Source organism: Acinonyx jubatus, chromosome A3 (assembly GCF_027475565.1).
Source record: "Acinonyx jubatus isolate Ajub_Pintada_27869175 chromosome A3, VMU_Ajub_asm_v1.0, whole genome shotgun sequence".
NCBI lineage: Eukaryota > Metazoa > Chordata > Mammalia > Carnivora > Felidae > Acinonyx > Acinonyx jubatus.
This window is the reverse complement of record NC_069388.1, coordinates 90,278,751-90,300,796: the sequence shown is the minus strand read 5'-3', so window position 1 is coordinate 90,300,796 and position 22,046 is coordinate 90,278,751. Positions and strand designations below refer to the sequence as shown.

Here is a 22,046-nt window from a genome sequence, read left to right as displayed (position 1 = left end):
AGCCATAAAGCAAACCTCAATACATTCCAAAGGATAAAAATTGGAGAGTTTAGATTTGCTGACCTCAATGCAATAAAACATAAATAATGGCAAAGAAATCGAATAAAAATAGCAGAAAGAATACAACGTGCTTTTAAAGAACAATACGCTTTGACCAAAGGGGTTTTGTTTCAGAAGTGTGAATGGTTCAATATTATAAACGCTATCAATATAATTCATTACTTTAATAATCAAGGAGAAAAACCGAACATTCCCTTCTGAGTTTTTATAGCTACAAGCCAAAGAATACATTTATGATCTACTGAATAACATCAATAGCAAAAAAGCAGCAAGCATTACACTTGAGTCAAAACCCATGACTTTTCCACTGAAGTCAAAAAGAAACAAGGAAGCTGACCTAAATGCAACCGTATTATTCAATGTCCTTCTGGAATTTAAGATAAGAAATGATAAGTACACGTACTGATAAGAAAAAAAACACCATTGCTTGCAAATATGACTATCTACCTTGAATAACCAAGAATCACTGGACAAATATGGAAACCAATAAGTGTGTTCAAGATGGTGCCCACTTATAAATTAAATAAAAGTTAATTATATTCATTATATTCATAGTCAATAATTATTAACAATAATGAGATACATATAAAATTCCAGAATCTTTTAGTCCCTAACCAGTGTAGCCCCAATAAAACTATGCCGTCAAACCAACTCCAACATACCAGAGAGAAAAAAACAAAACATTGTTTACAATTTCCAAATACTTGCTGGTATGGAAAAAAAAAAGATTATAAAATCTGAAGGAGATGTACTTATTTGTCTCTAGAGTGTACAATGGGTGATCTAAAAGCAAACACCATGTCTATAATGGTGTTTTAATGGCACCTCATATTATTTATAACTGATCTCATCTAAGTCTGAAATGCCACTCCTAATGATGATAAAAGAAATAAATTTGGTAACTTACAGAAATTTGGCCTCTTGTAGTCCATTTGACATACGTTTTCTAGTTTAGTCACTTTGAGGAAACTATTCAATTCAAAATTTAATCTTATCATTGCTGTGTGTCTTCTTTCAATAGGATTCCTTTTCTCTTCCTCCTTCCCAAGAAGACAGCTGGATGCAGGGGAAAGTTTACAGAGCCTTGCTGTGCAGACAGGAGCTTTGAGACAGTTTTGCTCATCTGTGGGTCTCCACCTCTCTCTGCTCTGGGATGGTTTGGTCTGGTCCTTTGTAATCTAGCACCAGCACCTTTAAATGTGGCTGGTCCCTCCAGCTTCTTTCTTTCCCTCTCTCTCCATCCTCTCATCAGTCGTGCTCCCTTCCCTTTCTGTCCACTGCACACCTCAGAGATATAGAACTACATCTCCCTCATTTCCATATTTTTTCCACACCAGAAGGAAGGATATTGTTTGTAATGTTACAAACCAATATACGAAAAACAGTGGAAAGACTTATAAATCTGGGCTTAGCTGGATATCATCAAGAGGAAATTCGTGCTTCTGTGGAAAAGTATGCATTGTCTAGACTCCAAAGAACCTCTCGGATTATATAGAGGCTATTTTGCAACTTTGAGAGTTAAGGATAATTGAAAGCAATGCAAAGATATTTCTTGTCTGGGATGCCTAGGTAGCTCAGTCGGTTAAGTGCCCGATTCTTGGTTTTGGCTCTGGTCACGATCTCATGGTTTATGAGTTCAAGTCCCACTTGGGGCTCTGCACTACTGGTGTAGAGTCTGCTTAGGATCCTTTCTCTTCCTCTCTCTCTCTGTTCCTCCCCTACTCATTTCTCCCCCTCTGTCTCTCAGAATAAATAAACAAGACTTAAAACATATATTTCCTGTCTATATGTGTAAATTCTATCCTGTCTGGTAGAGGTTCAACTGACACTGACTCAGATGGGCATCCTTTTTTGATGTTAAATCTTCTGCACTATTATCCTCCATTTGTTCATCTTTTCATGGCTCCCCAGTGGTAATCCTGTTTTGCCTAGTTCAGTACTGCTTTTTCAATACCCCTGATCTATACATTTGTCTGTTCTCTGGATTCTTTTTTTTTTTTAATATATGAAATTTATTGTCAAATTGGTTTCCATACAACACCCAGTGCTCATCCCAAAGATGCCCTCTTCAATACCCATCACCTCCCCTCCCCTCCCTTCCACCCCCCCATCAACCCTCAGTTTGTTCTCAGTTTTTTTTTTATATGAAATTTATTGTCAAATTGGTTTCCATACAACACCCAGTGCTCATCCCAAAAGGTGCCCTCCTCAATACCCATCACCCACCCTCTCCTCCCTCCCACCCCCCATCAACCCTCAGCTGGATTCTTTTTTGAACCAGTTTTAGCATCTGCCTGATACCCTCATTAATTATGAGTTAAATAAAATCTTTGCCTTGTGTTCTTTTTATGTCTATATGACAGTGATAAAATTTACCTTTTATTCAAAATTATCCTTTAACACCACTCTAGTGTATTTCAGGACCCTTTACCATTCTCCCTGTCATCTCGGAACAGAGGAATTAGCACAGTGGAGAACTGCACCTATGTGAATTTCAGGCAGCTGAAAATGTCCTGCAATGGGGATCCGTAAGACAAGGGATATTATTCTGTCCCAGAAGGATTGCGAGGATTTCATAGGAAAGAATTCCCACCAAGTTTTGGGTTAGCATTGACTAGGGAGACCATGATACAAGATTGTAATATTTGGCTTATTTCAATAGGCCCATTCCTCAGGGAGCGAATGAATTTATAGTGAGCAAGGCATATGAGGCAGGCCTCAAAACAAATATATTGCCCAACAACAGCTAGCGACAAGAACCTCATTTTGCTGACAGCATGATAGAACTTGTAATGCAACCTAAGGGTACACCAGTTTCTCAATCTTAGGAACAGCTGATATCCTCAAGGCATTTCACCTGTTCTATAGCAATATAACACATCACAAAATGACAATTTTTTTAGGACCAGAGGAAGTTGATCTTAATTTACTTCCAATGGCATATCAAAAAGAGCTTCTAAGATTGAAGAGAATTGTAACATTTACTGTGCCATAGCTATTGACATGGTGGCCCTTGGGTAAAAAAAAAATAAATCCTTTCTAATCAATTCAGAAAAACAATGTTACTGCATCTATTAGAAAGACGGATATTACAATGCATGTTTGTCTACTGTCAAACTGCCTTTACCTTAGATGGTAATTTGTTACATAAAGTGCTGAATATAGGTAAGTACCAGAGTCTGTGATGAGTCAAAGTTGAGGAGATACAAGAATAAATCACAATGCATATCATATCAAAATATAATGGTAAATCCTCTTGGGCTCTTTTCACTATGCCACTAAGAACCTAAACTTTGGCAATACTGAGACTTGTAAAAAAATGGAAGACAAATTTTACTACTGTATATTTACCACCGCAAATACTGGGAGTAAGTCTTTACCAGAACAATGTATTAGATAGTTTGGTAGTGGCTTAGATCCCTGAAAATCTGAGAGAGATTTTTGGAGATTTTAAATCATGTCGTTTAGAAATGGGTCTTGATAGGGTGTGTTTAGGGAATACTGGGGGATGATAAATATCCTTCCGGACCCAGAAGAACAGAAGCTGGGGATCAAGAAAATATCTTTTCTTGATAACTACCAGATATGTAGTTGCTGGATGGCTGTAGTGGGTAGAATTGTGTCCCCCAAAAAGATCTGTTCAAGTCTTAATCCCCAGTACCAGTGAATGTGGCCTTATTTGAGAAATAAGGTCTTGGAAGATGTAATCAATTTAAGATGAGGTCATACCAGAATAGGGTGGGCCCTAATCTAATGACTGGTGTCCTTAGAAGAAGGAAATTTGGACACACAACACAGAGAAAGAACACCATGTGAAGATACAGGGCACACAGACAGACAGAAGGCCATGTAATGGGAGAGGTAGAGACTGGACAAACCAAGGAATGTCAAGGATTGCCAGCAACCATCAGAAACTACCAAGAGGAAAGAAAAGAATCTTCCCTACAGTTTCAAAGATAGCATGGTCCTGCTAACACTTTAATTTTGGGCTTCTAGACTAAAAGTTAAGAAAGTAAATTTTTGTTGTTTTAAGCCACCTAGTTTGTGGTATTTTGTTATGGCAGGCCCAGTGGTATTGTTAGTTCTGTGACATGGGGAATTAAGTCAGACCTTTCCACTCAGCATCTGTATCTGGGACACCAATGTTGCTGGAAATGAGCTAAGGTTGTTATTCGTACTTTGGAGAAGAAGTCTCCTTTGCACTACGTAGGAAGAGGAGAATTACAGTGAATCTGGATAGGGATAAAGAAGGTGGCTTCTTCAGTAAATGCAGTGATTTGCCATTTAAATACTTCACCCCAATGGAATTATTATCATGGCCTTAGTATAGGGAATGACATCACTCAAAGGTAGGTTGTGGGGTCCAAGTAATCTTTCCAGATTTTTCTTCCTTTGTTCTGATGGCCTTCTCTGCTTTCATAGATGCTAAGTTCTCTCAGCAGTCATTGGCGACACAAACTCAACATTTTCCAGTTACATTGTATTTCCCATAGAAACTCTGCTTCATAGGAAGACACTGACTCTGATGGGCATCCTTTTTTGAACTGCTACATCTTCTCGTTTCTCTTCTCCCTCATTTGTTCATCTTTACAGAATAAAGCACTTTTGTCTCATGTTGGGAACTGAGACAGGCTCTGTCAGAGTTGGTAAGAGTTCATATTACATCCTTTAGACCCAGAAGAAGGAAAAAGGAACAAGTTTTGATTCGTAAGCTTTCACTTGGCCAGAGAAGGAAGCTGATAGCTGATGAGCACAGAGGAGGGAGTTACAGACAGACAGGGCTGAGGCAGAAAATGGCCTTTTTGTTGACAGCTTCTTCTCCATGTTTGTCCTGGAAGCACCCAAATTAGCAGGGACAGTACTCCATTTCTATCTAATGGGTAGAATGCCCTTACAGCAGTCCTGGGCATTCTTCTACTTGCTGTCATCCCCAATAGCTATGAAACAGTGCTCTAGCAGGATCACTGGCCCATGCGCTATTTTTCATTTGCTCAATTGAATGTTTCACAGAGTGTACTGTGGCAAGCATGTATCACAGGAGTTCCTGGAGGCTGAAAGTGTCACCAATGTTATATGTGCTAAAAAGGTTAAATAACACAGACGTGTCCAACAGTATGACCAAAGCACCCAGGTGATGAGGGGATGCCAGAAGGCAAAATGAGGGAAGCCACAACACTGGAAATTGCAGCATTTTACAGTGTTTGATGCTGAATGTTGTCAGCAGTGAGATATCGCATCTTCCCCATCCCATCCAGCCAATATCTTCTGTTGAAGAAAAGGATTCAAAATGAGGACCAACAAGAAAGGGATAAAAAGTATTGCAGCAGGAAATTGTGTGATAAAAATCACTTCGTTGTATTAAACCAGTCCCTGCACCATAAAACTGGGTGTCTGGTAAAAGTGCTTGAGGAAAACAATGGCTGAAGATATTAAACTGTATCATTAAAATAGAGATAAAATTGTCAGAGCCTTAATTTTTGCCTATTAAATGAAAGGGAAATGTCTCTTGAAAAGCATTACCAAAGTTTACAAGCGTATTAAAAGTCTAAAGAAATGAGAACATAGGGGTGCCTGGGTGGCTCAGTCAGTTGAGCATCCGACTTCAGCTCACGTCTATGATCTCACGGTTGATGAGTTCAAGCCCCGCGTTGGGCTCTGTGCTGACAGCTCAAAGCCTGGAGCCTACTTCAGATTCTGTGTCTCCCTCTCTCTCTGCCCCTCCCTGTTCTTCTTCTGTCTCAACAATAAATAAACATTAGGAAAAAAATTTAAAGAAATGAGAGCATAAAGAAATGGAGTACTAAATAATCATTCATTCAACAAATATGTCCACACCCCTATGCCAGGGAATCGTATGTAGTGATGAATGAACACAGACCCTGCTTTCATGAAGCTTGTAACCTAGTGGGGTAAAATAGGCATGGAACCAGCATGCCCACAAATGTGTAGCTGTAAACAAGGTTATAGAACATGAAAGAAAGAATGATAGTAATAGTAATGTCTAAAACAAACTATTTACATGAGTAAAGCACTATTTTAAGTTCTTCCTATGTGTATTAACTCATTTAATCTTTATAATCATCTCAAGGAGAAGGTGCTATTTTTATCCCAATTTTATAAATAAAGAAACTAAGACACAGACAGGCTAAGTAACTTGCCCAGGGTCAGAAGGTTCATAAATAGTAAATCCAGAGTTTGAACCCATTCTACCCCCAGAATTCATGAGATTAACCAGGGCCTTATCAGAGACTTAGTACAGACAGCCAACAGGAGGGTTCAAGAAGGTCTCATTGTTGTGGTGGTATTTTTTTAAGCTGAGATCTGATAGATGGTAGGTCTTTGCTGAGGGCAGCAGGGAGCCAAGGGAGTTCTAGGCAGAGGTAAGAGCATGCGTTAAGGCTTCAGGGCAGGCAGGACCTTCTGGCAAAGAAGACCTCAAGCAGTCTGTCTTCCTGGAGCATGTTGAGACTGTGAAACCACATACGACCAAATAACATAAGATGGCATAGTAACCAATACTGATTTATTATATTTTTAAAACACCACAAAGAAACATGCATAAAACAATATTAACTCATTTTGTTTTCTGTTTATTTTCTTTTTCATAATAATATAAAGGAATATTCACAAAACAGTATGAACTCATATAATGGTACAAATAAAAAACTAAGAGTATACATAAAAATATTAATATTAGTTATTTTTGGATGATGCCTTTCCTTTCCTTTTGCTCATTTGTAAATTCCAAGTTTTTTCCAATGGACACGTATTATTTTTATGACAAAGAAAAATATAAAATTTAGCAACACATATTACTTCAAATATTTAACAAACTAGAGAGGGTAATTGTTGGACTAATACTTTGAATATTTTGGCAAGTGGATAGTCTCTTCAACGAATAGTATTGGAAAAACTGAATATCCACACACCACAAAACTGTGAAATTGAACCCCTATCTTAAACAAAATCAACTCAAAATGGATAAAAGACTTAAACATAAGACCTGAAATTGTAAAACTAGAAGAAAACAGACAGGAAAATCCCCTTGATACTGGCCTTGGCAATGACTTCTTGGATATGACACCAAAATTATAGGCAACAAAAGCAAAAATAGACAAACAGCCTACATCAAACTAAACTAAAAAGCTCTGCACAGCAAAAGAAATAAGCAAAATAATGAAAAGGCAATCCACAGAATGGAAGAAAGTGTTTGTAAATCATGTATCTGGTAAGGGATTAGTTTGCAAAATACATGAAGAACTCCTTCAACTCAATAGCAAATAATAATAATAATAAGTAACTCAATTAAAAACTGAGCAAAGGATGTCAACAGCTATTTCTACAAAGAAGACGTACAAACGGTCAGCAGGTATATGAAAAGATGCCCAACAGTATTTGGGAAATTATCAGGAATTATCAGGAAAATGCAAATCAAAACTACAATGAGATGTCACATCACAACTTTTAGGATGCCTATCAACAACAACAATAAAAAGAAATAAGTGTTGATAATTTTGTGGAGAAATTGAAACTCTTGTATAGAATTTGTGAGAACGTAAAATGGCTCAGTAGCTATGAAAAACAAATATAGAGTGCCATATGATCTAACCATCCCATTTTGGGGCATATATCCAAAAGATTTGAAATCAGAATCTCAAAGAGATACCTAAACGCCAACGTTCATTACAATATTATTCACAATAGCCAAGACATGGAAACAACCTAAGTGTCCATTGACAGATGCACAGATAAAGCCCATGAGGTATAGACATACAATGGAATATAATTCAGCCTGATTAAAGAAGGAAGTCTTGCCATTTGTGACAACATAGATAAACTTGAGGACATTCTGCTAAGTGAAATAAGCCAGTACAGAAAGATGAATATTACATGATTCCATTTATATGAGTTATCTAAAATAGTCAAACTCATAGAGGCAGATAATACAATAGTGATTTCCAGGGATTTGGGGGTTGGGGAAATGAGGATTTAGTATTCAATGGGTATAAAGTTGTAGTTATGCTAGATCAATAAATCCTCAAGATCTGCTGTTCAACATAGTGCCTACCGTTAATAATATGTATTGTGCACACTGAAAGTTGTTACAAGGGTAGATTTCATGTTAAGTGTTCTTACCAAACACAAAAAAAGAAAATGAGGAGACGTGAGAAAACTCTGAGAGGTATTAGATATGTATATTACCTTGATTTCTGGCGATGGTGTCATGCATGTTCATCAAATTGCACACATTAAATATGTGTGATTCTTTGTACATCAACTATACCTCAATATAGCTGGTTTTTAAAAAACGAACATTTTGCTAAATGCTGGTTTATATCATAACTTTAACATAAAGGGAGCTAAATTTTTACAGTTAAGAAAAATCAATCTCCCTCATTTCATCTATCTCTATCTCCCCTTCCACTCTCCCTCCCTCCCTGTCTCTCTCTCTCTCTCTCTCTCTCTCTCTCTCTCTCTGTTATTTTCTGTGTGTGTGTGTGTGTGTGTGTGCACATGACTGTGTGTTTATAGGTATTTACTGATAATCTTTGCCATTTTCACAATAAACTTATTTCATATGATTCTCAGAGATTTTAATTACCTTACTATTACTATTTAATTCATTGCCTGTCAAAAGCTGAGATTTCAAACAGGATGCTTTGAGATTTTTTACATAGTTCAGCATTTTTTATATGGTTTCCTTATCTATTAGCTAGGCAGCTCAACTGAATATACTTTGTCCAGAAACATAATCCATCTAAACAAAGTTTACATAAAAATGAAGTAAAAACAGTAAAAACTGTTCCTGCTTTGGTCTTAGTTTCTAGAAATTTTTCTGATACCATAATAAGCAACCTCTAAAAACTACTTTGACTACACATATTTTATTAACTGAATTGTACTGGCAAGTGCTTATGGCTAGTCTGCTTTTTCCCTTCCCACAAAGAAACACAATTCCAAAACCACATATTCCTTTCTTGATTCTGAGGGCCCTTGGGCAGTGGTTAACAGAGCTGAGTTTATCCTTTATGTTGAGATGAATAATGCATGGCAGTAAGACACCAGTTGGCCAGCACTACTGTTGAAAGCAGATGACTGATCACATTTGACTGATAGGAGCCCTGTGAACACAGTACATGTGGAGAGATCCCTTGTCAGAGTAGTTCCATTGGCCCCAGCACTGGGTTCTTACTAAAACACAAGTGTGAAATGCTTTTGACGTTACTTCACCTCCCATGTCCCCATGCTGAAATGCAGCCTCTGTCACTCATTTGCAAAGAATAGCCTGAATAGCCAAAAAGTTGACTGAACTCATTCATATGGAATTTTTTTAATATTAGAGAGGTTTAAATAAGTAGAATAATCCTAAGTAACTAAAAGTTAGTATCATCTTACCCATAAAAATTGATTATTTCTGCCAATTGTTTAATTTCTTGAAATCTAGTTTATTTCATACTTCCTACTCACTGTTTTTCTTTCCTTTTTTAATTCTTTTTTTATTCTGTTTTCTCTAACTGAAACCCTCCATCCATTCTAACCATCTAAAAAAATACATGTCTCTCTATTGATTTTCTCCTCCAAATGATACATTTAAAAATATTCAAATCTTACAGAAAGATGTCTATTTTGGCCATCTTCCAGACAGGCTCAGATTCTTTCATGACTTCCTGGATTTTGCTGAACATTCTCCTTAATATCCAATGTCTTCTTATTTCCATTCTTTCCCATTTTTGCAGAATATACATCCGAAGAAAGCATATTTTTGTCAGCATTCTCTCAATATAAATCCCAATATAAAAGACATACTTTAATTAAAATAACAGTAGGAAATGCTGGTTGAAAAATTTTTATGTGCCATATATATCATGCTAAGGATTTCTAATGTTTTATTTTATTAAATTGTCAAAATAATTTCATGAAATAGACTCTAGTATTATCTTCACTGTACTGATGAGAAAACTGAGTTTTATGCAACTAAGCAATTTGCCTAGGATCATAAATATAGGCAGAGGCAGAATCGGGATCCAGATACAGAGATGTCTAATGCCAAAACCCACTTTTCTAAGTGCTATGTATGATTGCTTTCTAACAGTTCAACTGGGGAAAGAAACAGAGAGCCTGGACCTACTGCTTGCCTCTAACAAATGTAATATGGCAAAAGTGAGAGGATGTCACCTCAAGGATTAGATTGCAAAGAGTGTGGCTTCTATCTCATTTGCTCTCTCTTCCCTTCTCACATGCTTACTCTTATGAAACCAGCTGCCATGTTGTGAGCTGCCCTAGAAAGTGGTCTATGTGGCAAGGAATTAAAGGAGGCCTTCAGCAAACAGCTAATAAGGAATTGAAGCTCTCAGCCCAATATTTCATAGAGAACTAAATCCTACAACAACCACAGAAATAACTTGGAGTGAATCTTCCCCACATTGAGCCTTCAGATGAGACCACAGCCCTAGCTCACAGCTTCACTTCAATAGACCTTAACCCGGAGTCGCCCAGCTAAGCCACACTCGGATTTCTCACCCACAAAAACTGGGATAATAAATCTTTTTAAGTCAAGTTCTGAGGTAATTTGTTATACAGAAATAGATATACCAAGTAATAGAGAAATATGAGGAAACAATAATCTCCCTCCTCCCTGCTGCAGTCATTCTGGAGGATAATGTAGCAATAGTTAGTAATATATGAATTACATTATATGATTCAGCAATTGCACTGAAAAACTGTCACACACATCCCAAAAAGACTATAGGTAGGGATGTTACAGAGTGTTGTTTGTTGTAGCAAGGACTTGAGAGCACCCAGATGTCCATCATCTGGGAAATGAATAAGTAAAATGTGATGCATGCAGCCTATAAATACTATGCCTTAGATCTAAGCAATGATACAGCAACATAGATGGAATGTTGAGTTAAAATAGTGAAAAAAAGCATGACATTATAATTGAGTACTATTTTGAGAAAATTAAAATATTTGCTACATAACAGTGTATTTTTCAAGGATGCATAAATATTCTAGTACATGCATCAAACACATTAGACTTTGTATAGGAACCTATTGTAACTGTGTTATTAAATATGGAATATGACTAATTCAGCTCTGTTCCTAAAACACCAGAAAGCAAACACAAAAGGGTATGTTATCTCCTTTTTCTAAGTTTTCATTAAGACTTCATCTCAGGCATCTTTTCTGGTATATCATATCCTTACTCCTTTTCCAGTAAATCACTGCAGAAATGGAGTTCATTCAAGACACAGAAGTGCCTTCTCTTTAGAGAAACAACTTCACCAATAGCTCTCTTTATTCTGAACTTGCATTTGAAGGAAATGAAAAGTTTTCCCAATGCCAAAAGTACCAGATCTATATTAAGAAAGTTTTAGTGACTACTGAGAAAATTCAGACAAAAGATATTAGGTAAGAATACATTGTAGTGAATTAGTGAAAAGTATTATAGGATTGTTCACTTTACATCATGTGGAAGCTTAGAGAATGACCGGCTTATCAGCTGATACAACATATTCCCAGTTGGTCAGCCCAACTCAGTAAGTTTTTATTAAGTAACTATCAATTTGTACAGTATTTTTTTCCTGAGATACATGAGGAAATACAGATGAAGTATGTAATAAATATGATTCCCTCCCTACAGTAACTTATTTTCAGTTTTTATGTTGGAAAACCAAGAGAGAGAGAGATTGATATAAATACAGAAACAGTATAAAAGACAGAACTAAATAGATAATGGATTGCAAAAGATCATCAAATGTGAGGAAAAGTTATTATCCCCATGCAAAAATACTCCTCTGGAGATTAAAAAGAATTCACTAATAGTTAAGAAGATCAGTAATCCTATTTCATGGCTTGGCAATACATTTCAGATGTGATAACTAAACCAAAAGAGCAAGAAATACAAAAATCTCTCTATGACCAACTTACACCAGGAAATTCTAACTTAATTCTCAGCTTTAACCATTAGACAGAACTTCTTTTATCAACTGTACTTTCTCTAGAGCTTATTCTGTCAAAAGATAAGAAGTTCTTTAGCCAATGGGTGGTTTTGAATAGAGCAGAAGGAAATAATTCTGTGCAATCGGATCAGAAAAGACTGTCATTGTGTTGGGTAATAATATCCTGTTGTGAGATTGGTCCTTTCAGGCAAAAGGTTTTAAAGACTCATCATGTATGTGTTTCTTATTATTTTCCTCTTCATCCACTAGCTTAAAGAGTAGGTTATTTCTAACAAACAGCAATTATCAAGTGTTCTAACAGTCCTGGAGATGTCTTCCTAAAAATACAAAACAAAATGAACTAAAAGAGAAACGAGCAAGATAAATGAGTAGTATTTTATAAAACCATTAGAACAAACCATGGAAAAGATCTGTTTCTGAGGGAAATAATTTAGAAAAAGTAAAATGTAGTTTCCTTCTCATCTTGCAGCATAGAACACAGGATAAATCTTGGAGAGATCTCTTGGCTAAAAGTAATATATAACTTCTGGATTGAAGCTTTGTTTTGTTTTTCCCTCTCTCCCCCCCCCCCATTTTCTTATATTATTATACTGTTAAGGTTGACAATAAGAAACACTTTCAAACTTGTGTTAATAAGGCTAGTTGTTTCAACTTTACACGTGATAGGACTGCATAGGAATGTTCAGAGTCTGGCGGCTGTGGCGAGAACAGCAAGGAGGACAAGATCAAGGAAATCTAAGGAGCATTATATACATCTGAACAGACAGGCTTTACAAAAGGAATGGAAATAAAATCTTGGGGGAATACCAGTTAGAAGTGGATCAGCAAAATTCCCAAGTGTCTGACTTCTCTTAAACTTTAGTACATTGAGAAAATTAAATTACTTGTTTAATAAATCTGATTTAAACTATGTGATTTCCTATTCTAGCTACAAGTTTCTACATTGCAGAGGACATTCCCCTCCTAAAAGAAAACATTTGGATTGTATTTACTGTGAGCAGAACAGTTTCAAACATCCTGGTCCCAGTTAAATATGGCATTGAAGTATGTTTGTCCTTTTTTTTTTTTTTGTACTAAGGAATATCATTCTTTGACCATCACCCATGCTAATAATAAAATAATTTGTATTTAAATGCCATGTTTTTCACAATCATACAGTAATAAATCGAAGAGTGAGGACTGTACTCATCTACGAACTGCTCATTTTTTTTTCTGTAAATTTCCCTTTTTCTAGAGTGGATTTTTGTGCTATTGAACCTTCAGTGATATAATAGAGTTGAATCAATTGAAAAACACTACCAGCCACTGCTTTTACTTTGTGTATATGCATCTGTGTGAGTCTGTGTGAGTGTGTGCAAGTGAGTGTGTGTTTTTCACATACAACTGAGATAATACTTTTTTGATAAAGCCAACCATCCAAATTAAATGTCTATATTTTCCCTCCAGAGAATATATTTATTACTGCTGTTTTGTCTTTTTATGTTGGAAAGAGCAAACTTGCAATTTACAAAAACACTCCCTGAGGTTGAGCACGTAGAAACAATCTTGAACACCTACTTAATAATTTTCTCTTAAATAACATAGCTATGACTTTAGCTGTGATCTTTTCATTTCTACTGGGTTGCTAATTACCATGGTAGATTATTAATTCCAAGCTGAATGTTTCAGGGTGTCATGGCCTGCTGGGACAAAACAGGCCAATCTAATGGGGGCATCCAGGTCATTAAAGGGTGTGCTGCCAACAACATGAACATGTAAATTAGTTCAGGGAATGACACTATGAATAAGTGAGTCTGATAATTATATTGGTGCTTATTTACATTTCCAGGCTACAAATGGGCTATGTTCCAAAACTTCATAGGCCGGTTGGTACTGGTTGAGAACTCAAAATGCATAGAAACAATGCAGTCAAACGGAGCTTAAAATCTGACTCTCCTGAAAAACCTATTTTACCAATAGTAGCTTAAAGACTGTAGATTTGCATTTAAAATAGAAAGATATTACAAATAAATAAGAAATAGAATGGATATGTGTATTTTTTTCTCAATCCATATTCTGGAATGGAAAATACTTCTAGGTGATCTTGTAGTCACCATCAGTTTGTACATAAACTACTCTGGTCCTCAGTAGCGAGGAAGATGGAGTTCAGGGAATATGTCTGTCACACAGGAGTGGCTGATGCCATTAAAGGAGCCCTAAAGTGATGGTCCTCAATATTTTATCTAGAAGCCTGTTGGAGTTCTGCTTCTCTCCCACTGACCCATGAGAGAATCTCTGGCATGAAGCCCAACCCAGCCCCTCTTCTCCTCGAATCTAGAGTAAGGAAAAAATTGAATGTGCTGTGCTGTGTGTATGTGTGTGTGTGTGTTGAACTGGGAAGGGTGAGGAGATAATCCATTACTCTGGTTTCAACCACATCTCTTTACTCCTAAAGTCAAGAAAATTGTTTAAGAGATAGCAATTGTTCTCTCAAAAGGAGCTCACATCTCTTAATAAAGAAAGACCTATGTCTATGTCACAGCATTCACTGCCCCTACTCTGCCTTGTCGCATAACTTTCTCTCCCCCTAAATCCCACATGAATGGCTAGGACACAGAGGACATAGCAGTGACTTATTTCTTCATTTCACCCTCACACCCTTTGTGGAAGAGTGGACCATAAGCAATGTTTCTGCTCCATCTAACACTTCAAATCTATGCTATCGAGGAACCCATTATGCAATTCTATGGATCAGTTATACAACAAAATCAATCCCAGGTTGTCCCCTGACTTTAAATTGGTCACAAATATTAAAGTTTTATACACTATCATAACTTCATTACCTGGTATGAAAATTGAGAACACCTTACAAATTGAGAATTGTGCTTAAAAGTATGTTCCACAATATGTGGAAGACCACATATTTTGTCTTCCAACTTCACTACTATTTTCTAAAGCCCTTTTCTTTTTAAGGATATGTCAATAATAGTTACCATAGTTGTTACAAATTATCAGATGAAACAAAGTTGTTAAAGCCACTAGTTTATGATCCATTCACTCTCTTTCCAAGGGGTGCCCCCAAGGTAAAGAAAAAAAATAAATAAAAGCAAACAGATAACTAATATCCTTATCCACTAGGCCTTTGGGTAATTAGACTAATTATATTTCTTAAGGGAAAGAGACCTTATCTAACAATGACTAAATGTCTTTGGTTAAAGGATCGCTTATAATAAATAAACCCATTTACAGACAATAAATAAATCTATGAGTCATGGATCCTTTAAGGAGGTCGCATTAACTATACAATAGCAAGGGTATAAAATGGCAATGTTTCATAATTCACACATAATTGCCTATTGTGTCACACACCCAGAAAACCTCACTTGGCAACCCCATCTATTATTCTAGCTAAAGAGAGTGAGATCCATGTGAGAAAGTACCTGGGGAGCCAAACTTGATGTCTCAGACCTCTCTTTGCTTTCTCTTTGTTTCTTGATCTATGGACTTGAAGTTATTAACAAAGTTTGATACAGGGTTAGATTTCTGGTTCTTACAAGTCTGCTCTGATAAACTGATACCTTGTGTTATCTTATCAGGCTATAACCTCAGCTGTGCAAAAATATAACTTCCTTAATTTCTTTTTTTATTCAACATATAATTTGTACCCCCATATCACTGGTTTGGCAAGAAAATTTCATCTTTATCCCCAATCTTTTCAGAGCCCCTCACTTTGTTCCTTTTTTAGGATTAGGTGAGTTCCTGGGTTTATGGAGTATCAAGGTGTTGGAGGAAAGAAGCAATCAATAAAAAATTAGCATCACCTTATGACATTCCTTGTTTGTCTCTGCATGGTCCCTTCAAGTCTGTAGCCTTCCACTGTTTCCATATTCTTCTTCACACCCATTCCTGATCCCTTCTGTCTAGACTCATGGTGCTACCCTTATCCCTCAGGACTTTGCCATCTTTTTCTCTCAGACCTATGCCCTCTCTGTTCTCATAGCCTCATGTTTTCTCCAAACTCAGGAACTATTTTTCCAATCTAAACATAATGTCTTTCTGTCTTTCTCTCTCTCTCTCTCTCTCTCTCTCTCTCTCTGATAGAGGAACTGTATTAGTTTTCTATACTGCTGTGACAAATTACTGTAAAACATAGTAGTTTGAAACAACATTAATTTATCTCACAGGTCTGTACGTCAGAAGTCCCAACACAAGCTTAAACCAAAGTTTAGTAGGTTTGTGGACCCCTGTAGAAACTCTAGGGGAAAATACATTTCCTTGTTTTTTCCAGATTCTAGAAGCCACCCACATTCCTTGGTTCATGGCCAAGGCCATGAACCATGTGTGAACCACAAGGCCATGTGTGAAGCACACATCTTCAAGGCCAACAACATCTCTCCATAAATATAGTGGGGAAAGTTGTTCCATTATAAAGGACGCTTATGATTTCATTATAACCAAATAACCCAAATAACCCAGGATAGTCTCCCCATTTCAATCCTTAACCTTAATCACATCTGCAAAGTACTTATGCCATGTAAAGTAACATATTCACAGGTTCTAGGGATTAGGATGTGGACATCTTTAGAAGGCCAATATTCTACCTACCAGAAGAACCAAGATATTCTTAACAGGCTTATTTTTTTGTAAAATAAATGCATGAAGGTGTTAACTTGAAACAGAGAAAAGAGCAATTTTATTTAAGTAAAAATGAGTTTATTCAGGAATAGCAGAGGAATTTTAAGTTGGGACAAGCAAGCTACAATGAACCATAGGCAGGTCCAAAGAGACAAATGGAAAGATCTTTTTTTTTATATTTTATTTATTTATTTATTTATTTATTTATTTATTTATTTATTTATTTAAGGCTTTAAGGAAATTGGGGAGGGTTATTTTGAACAAAAGTTTGCTGGGGAAGAGTTTGAGTTGTAATGGTTTCTCATTGGCTGTAAATGGTGGTTAGTGCATTGTTGCTGGGTCAGGGAGGGGAACTTTCTTTCATTAAAGGCAGGAGATAAAATTCTTATGTGAAAAGTGCCCACCCTTGTCGAAATAATTCTTATTTTCCTTCTTCCTGCTGCTGATGCAGGCTGCAAGGAGTGGTTCTACGTGAGAACGCCCCTTCAGGCCTGCCCAACTCCATGTTAAATCAGGTTTCCTTCATTTTCATAAAGGCTAACATGTTCATGTATGTATTCTAAAACACTCTTTCAATACGGGATATTAAATAATTGCGTTGAATGTGCCATAATTTATCTAGCAATATGCTCTTGCTACACTTCCAGGAAATTTCCCACTTTTCATCATAATTCGTGGAATGATAAACCTTCTTACATGTGAATCATTCTGTGCATTTTTAAATCATTGGCTTAGAGAAAGCCCTGATGTAAAATTACTGAATTATTGATCACAACATTTTTAAGACTTTTGGTACAGTTTGTGGTTCTCTTCCATGCACTGAAGGAATCTGAAGGTCTTTGAGGACCAGGAATACTGGAGTGGATGGAACTTATTCCTGGAGGTAAATCACTTGAGAAAACTTGGAACTAGGCCTTCAAGGAAACTGCTTCCTTTTCCTTGATAAAATTGTTCCTTGACTTACCCTGTCATTGCATACATTTTCTGGAAATAACTTTTATTATTGCTCATATAATATCTCCTTCTAATTTTTAAATGCAAATGTTAAAGTCACTCATAATCTCACCAACCACTATTTAAATTCTAATATATATTCTTCTACATACTGTGTGTATGGTGTGTGTGTATATATATATATATATATATATATGCATATATATGCAAATATATTATGTAAAATATATTACTTATATTATTCTATACATGTAAGATCAACTTTTCACAAATATAAAAAAATGTTTCAAAATAGCTTTATAGTTATGTCATGCATACAAAAGTAATTATTTTCTTAAGACAAATATCCAGAAGTAGCACTGCTGGAATATGTATGCTTTAAGAAAATAGCTATTACCGAGTCGATTCCATCAATTAACCTTTTCCCTAGCAGATAAGAGAGTCCTCTTCCTTCTGTTGATGACCACACTATTATTTTTAAACACTATCAATTTTATAAAAAAATATAATTTAGACTTCTCTAGATGACTCACTAGGCTAAATGTGTTTTCATGTGTTTACCTACCTTTTAATTTCCTTTATGTAAATAAATAAATTTTATGTAAATTATGTAAATTAATCATTTATATCATTTGACAATTTTTTCTAGATGGATTAGTAAGTTTCACATTTTAAAAAATATTGCAGGATGACCATAGAATGAACATATATGCTACTACGTTTTTCACTGGTCTTTTAACTGTATTGCTAATTATTTTTGCTAGCAGAGTGATTATAAATTTCATGGACGATTTAGTAATTTTTAATTTATTGTTTCTACTTTTGCACTAGAGTTCTGGGAATCCAAGCAAGGTATATTCAAGTTACACTATGCTTTTCTAGAAGTCTGCAAAGCCCTGCACACCACAGCCTCTCTCTGAAATGATCCTTAATGCTCTGTTGATCATTCTCAGTAAAATATGACTGACAACATAATTTGTGGCACTTAGTGCAAAATAAAAATGGAACAGTCCCTTGTTCAAAAATTATTAAGAATTTCTAGATAGCGAAAACAGAGCATTAAACCAAGCATGGAACCTTTCTAAGCATGACCACATGTGACTGCACAGGTCACATACCCATAAAGTTAGCCCAGCCCCAGCTACAACTAACTGATCAGAGATACTTGACCCAAAGACCAAAGATCTACGCTGGCATGTCGCTATAAAGGTTGGTGTGAATATTCTATTTGATTAGATGTCCTATATTGAGTAACAACTGGTAGAATCATTCAGATTCACAGTTTTGGAGAATTTAAACTTGGAAGAGAGTGGGAGACAAAGAAAGAGAGAGAGACAGAGAGCTAGAGAACCTACACCTCTCTCAAATGTTTAGTTACTTGACTTATCCACCATCAATCACTTCAAAGTCATCTTTCCCTCTACCATCTGACCTTTACCAAACACTAACTTCTTGCTTATAGAATATTTGGTTGTTTTCCTGGGTGTTAAATTCTGAATAGTTTGGGGCACCTGTGTGGCTAGTCAGTTAAGCATCCAACTCTTGGTTTTGGTTCAGGTCATGAATTTGCGGTTTGAGCTCTGTGCTGACAGTGTGGAGCCTGCTTGGAATTCTCTCTCCCTCTCTCTCTCTGCCTCTCCCCCACTCACTCTCTGTCTCTCACAATAAATAAATAACCTAAAAAATTTTAAAAAATCAAATTCTAACTAGTTCATTAAGAATTCTGCACTAATTTAAGTTATTTTTGTGATTTTTTTGGTATCACTTTTCAAAGTCACATCCTAAATTTTTGGAATGAAATACTGATGTGACCGGGAAGGACAATGAGAAGGAGCAAAAGTCAAAGGTTCTATTTCAGCAAATGTTATATTTGGGATATCCATTGGACATTCAAGCAGAGATGCCAAGTCCTCTGTAGGCCAGGGAGAGGTAAAAGAGGAGATAATAGATTTTGGGGGTCACTGACATATAAACAGTATTTATAGCTGGGACTGGATAGACCTATCTGAGAAAAGTGAAGAGAGCTCATAGAAGGGACCAAAAATGACACCTGGCCACTCAGGATAAAGACTAATGATTGCTGGGTAGTGATAGTATTCATGATTTTTATTTTCCTATCTGGGTTCTTTCTATTCCATAGTTTTTACCACAAACAGGTATAGTGCTTAAGGCCATAAAAAAGTAATTAAAAATTGAAGGTCATTTATTTTGTTTTTATAGACCTGCCAAAGAGTTAGCTTTGAAGCATTCAGTTGTTAATTAAAATGTGAATGGTAAATACTTACACATTTTATTGTATGTTAAATATACTTCCATAAAAATGCAAATACAAAAAACCCCATAATTGGTAAGGATTGTTGTTGTACAGATATTATAATTTCTATTTCTTTGAGAAGAGGGCAGAGTGCACTAAGTGTGAAAACACTTGATAACTAACTTACATGCTTACAGGGCTTTTAATTTGGGGTATTTTATTTTGTTTTGTTTTGTTTTTCTTGCCAGAAAGAAAATTTTCCTAAAAATGCTTTCCCTCAGCCTATTGTAAAAGAAAGTACGCTGGAAAAATTGAACAAGTTAAAAAAGGAAAATGTTACTTCAAATGTCGTTATCATAAATTCAAGTTGCTTAAGGAAACCAAGTTGTGCCCTTTGGTGGCAAAAGTGAAAATGCACCCCCACATCACTAGGTTATTTACTCAACAATGATAAAATAGACGTGTTCTCTGACCTTTTTGGCTTAAAGCCTGGTGAAAGAGCAGGTGTTAAACTGAAAAGTAATTGAGATGAAATAAAAAGAGAGGGTTTGCTGAATGAGACAATGTGAGGGAGCACATTGGAGACTGGAGATTGGAGGGTCAAGTCATCCTCTCTGGGGGAAAGACATAGAAACCAAAATGTGGAAGATGAATAGTGTGGTAGGCTGTAGGCTGAATAAGGTCTCCAGAAGTGTCCACATCTTAATGTCCAGAACCTGTGAATGTTACCTTCAGTGGTGAATGGACTTTGCAGACATGATTGAGTTAAGGATCTTAAAATGCGGAGACACACTAGATTATACAGATAGGCCCTTAAATGACCTCACAAGTAAGAGAGATGCAGGAGCAGTCAGTCAGAGGAGAAGGCAATGTGCTTAGAAGATGGAAGAAGAGGCCACAAACAGAGAAGTACAGGTATCCACTAGAAACTGAGAAAGGCAGATAAACCAGTTCACGCCGGAGCCCTGGGAAGGAAGCGTCTCTGTTGGATCCGGCCCCTCCGCGGGACTCTGAGGAAAAGCTACCACCAGATAGACACCGTCTGTCACCATGGGTAAAGGAGACCCCAGCAAGCCACGGGGCAAGATGTCCTCGTACGCCTTCTTCGTGCAGACCTGCCGGGAAGAGCACAAGAAGAAACACCCAGACTCTTCGGTCAATTTCGCTGAATTCTCCAAGAAATGTTCCGAGAGATGGAAGACCATGTCTGAGAAGGAAAACTCGAAATTTGAAGATATGGCAAAAAGTGACAAAGCTCGCTATGACAGGGAGATAAAAAATTATGTTCCTCCCAAAGGTGACAAGAAAGGAAAGAAGAAAGACCCCAATGCTCCTAAAAGGCCTCCGTCTGCATTCTTCCTGTTTTGTTCTGAACATCGCCCAAAGATCAAAAGTGAACACCCTGGTTTACCCATTGGGGATACTGCAAAAAAATTGGGTGAAATGTGGTCTGAACAGTCAGCCAAAGATAAACAACCATATGAATAGAAGGCGGCTAAGCTAAAAGAGAAGTATGGAAAGGATATTGCTGCATATCGCACCAAGGGCAAAAGTGAAGTGGGAAAGAAGGGCCCTGGTAGGCCTACAGGTTCAAAGAAGAAGAATGAACCAGAGGATGAGGAGGAAGAGGAGGAGGAGGAAGATGAAGATGATGAGGAAGAGGAGGAAGATGAAGAATAAATGGCTATCCTGTAATGATATGTGTGGAGTGTGCGTGTGTGCTCAGGCAATTGTTTTGCTAAGAATGTGAATTCAAGTGCAGCTCAATATTAGCTTCAGTATAAAAACTGTACAGATTTTTGTATTTTGTATAGATAAGATTCTTTGTAGAGAAAATACTTTTTTAAGAATGCAGGTTGTAGCTTTTTGAGAGGCTACTACATACAGTTAGATTTTAAAGCTTCTGATGTTGAATGTTTCTAAATATTTAATGGTTTTCTTAATTTCTTGACTTGTGTACTGTAACACAGCAAACTTGTAGGAATTAGTATCAATAGTAAATTTGGGTTTTTTACAATTTTATGTTTTGTTTTTTTAAAAAAAATTGTAATAAAATTATGTATATTAAAAAAAAAAAAGAAAGAAACTGAAAAAGGCAAGGAAACAAATCCTCTTCTCAGAGCCACCAGAAGCAGTTAACCCTGCTGACACCTAGACCTCAGTCTAGTAAAACTGATTTTGGAGTTCTGCCCTCCAGAACT

The 22,046-nt window shown here is 36.5% G+C and overlaps 1 protein-coding gene and 1 long non-coding RNA gene across 2 annotated transcripts in view; one reads left to right on the top strand and one right to left on the bottom strand.

Moving 5' to 3' along the window:
- LOC128311236 (uncharacterized) overlaps positions 1-22,046 on the bottom strand; it is a 445,841-nt gene that overhangs the window by 363,157 nt on the left and 60,638 nt on the right. The gene's annotated exons all lie outside the window — the stretch shown is intronic.
- LOC106972992 (high mobility group protein B2-like) lies at positions 20,773-21,934 on the top strand. The gene is given in 1 exon segment (XM_053200822.1): positions 20,773-21,934. A coding segment is annotated over 1 exon segment (630 nt). The 5' UTR covers positions 20,773-20,895; the 3' UTR covers positions 21,526-21,934.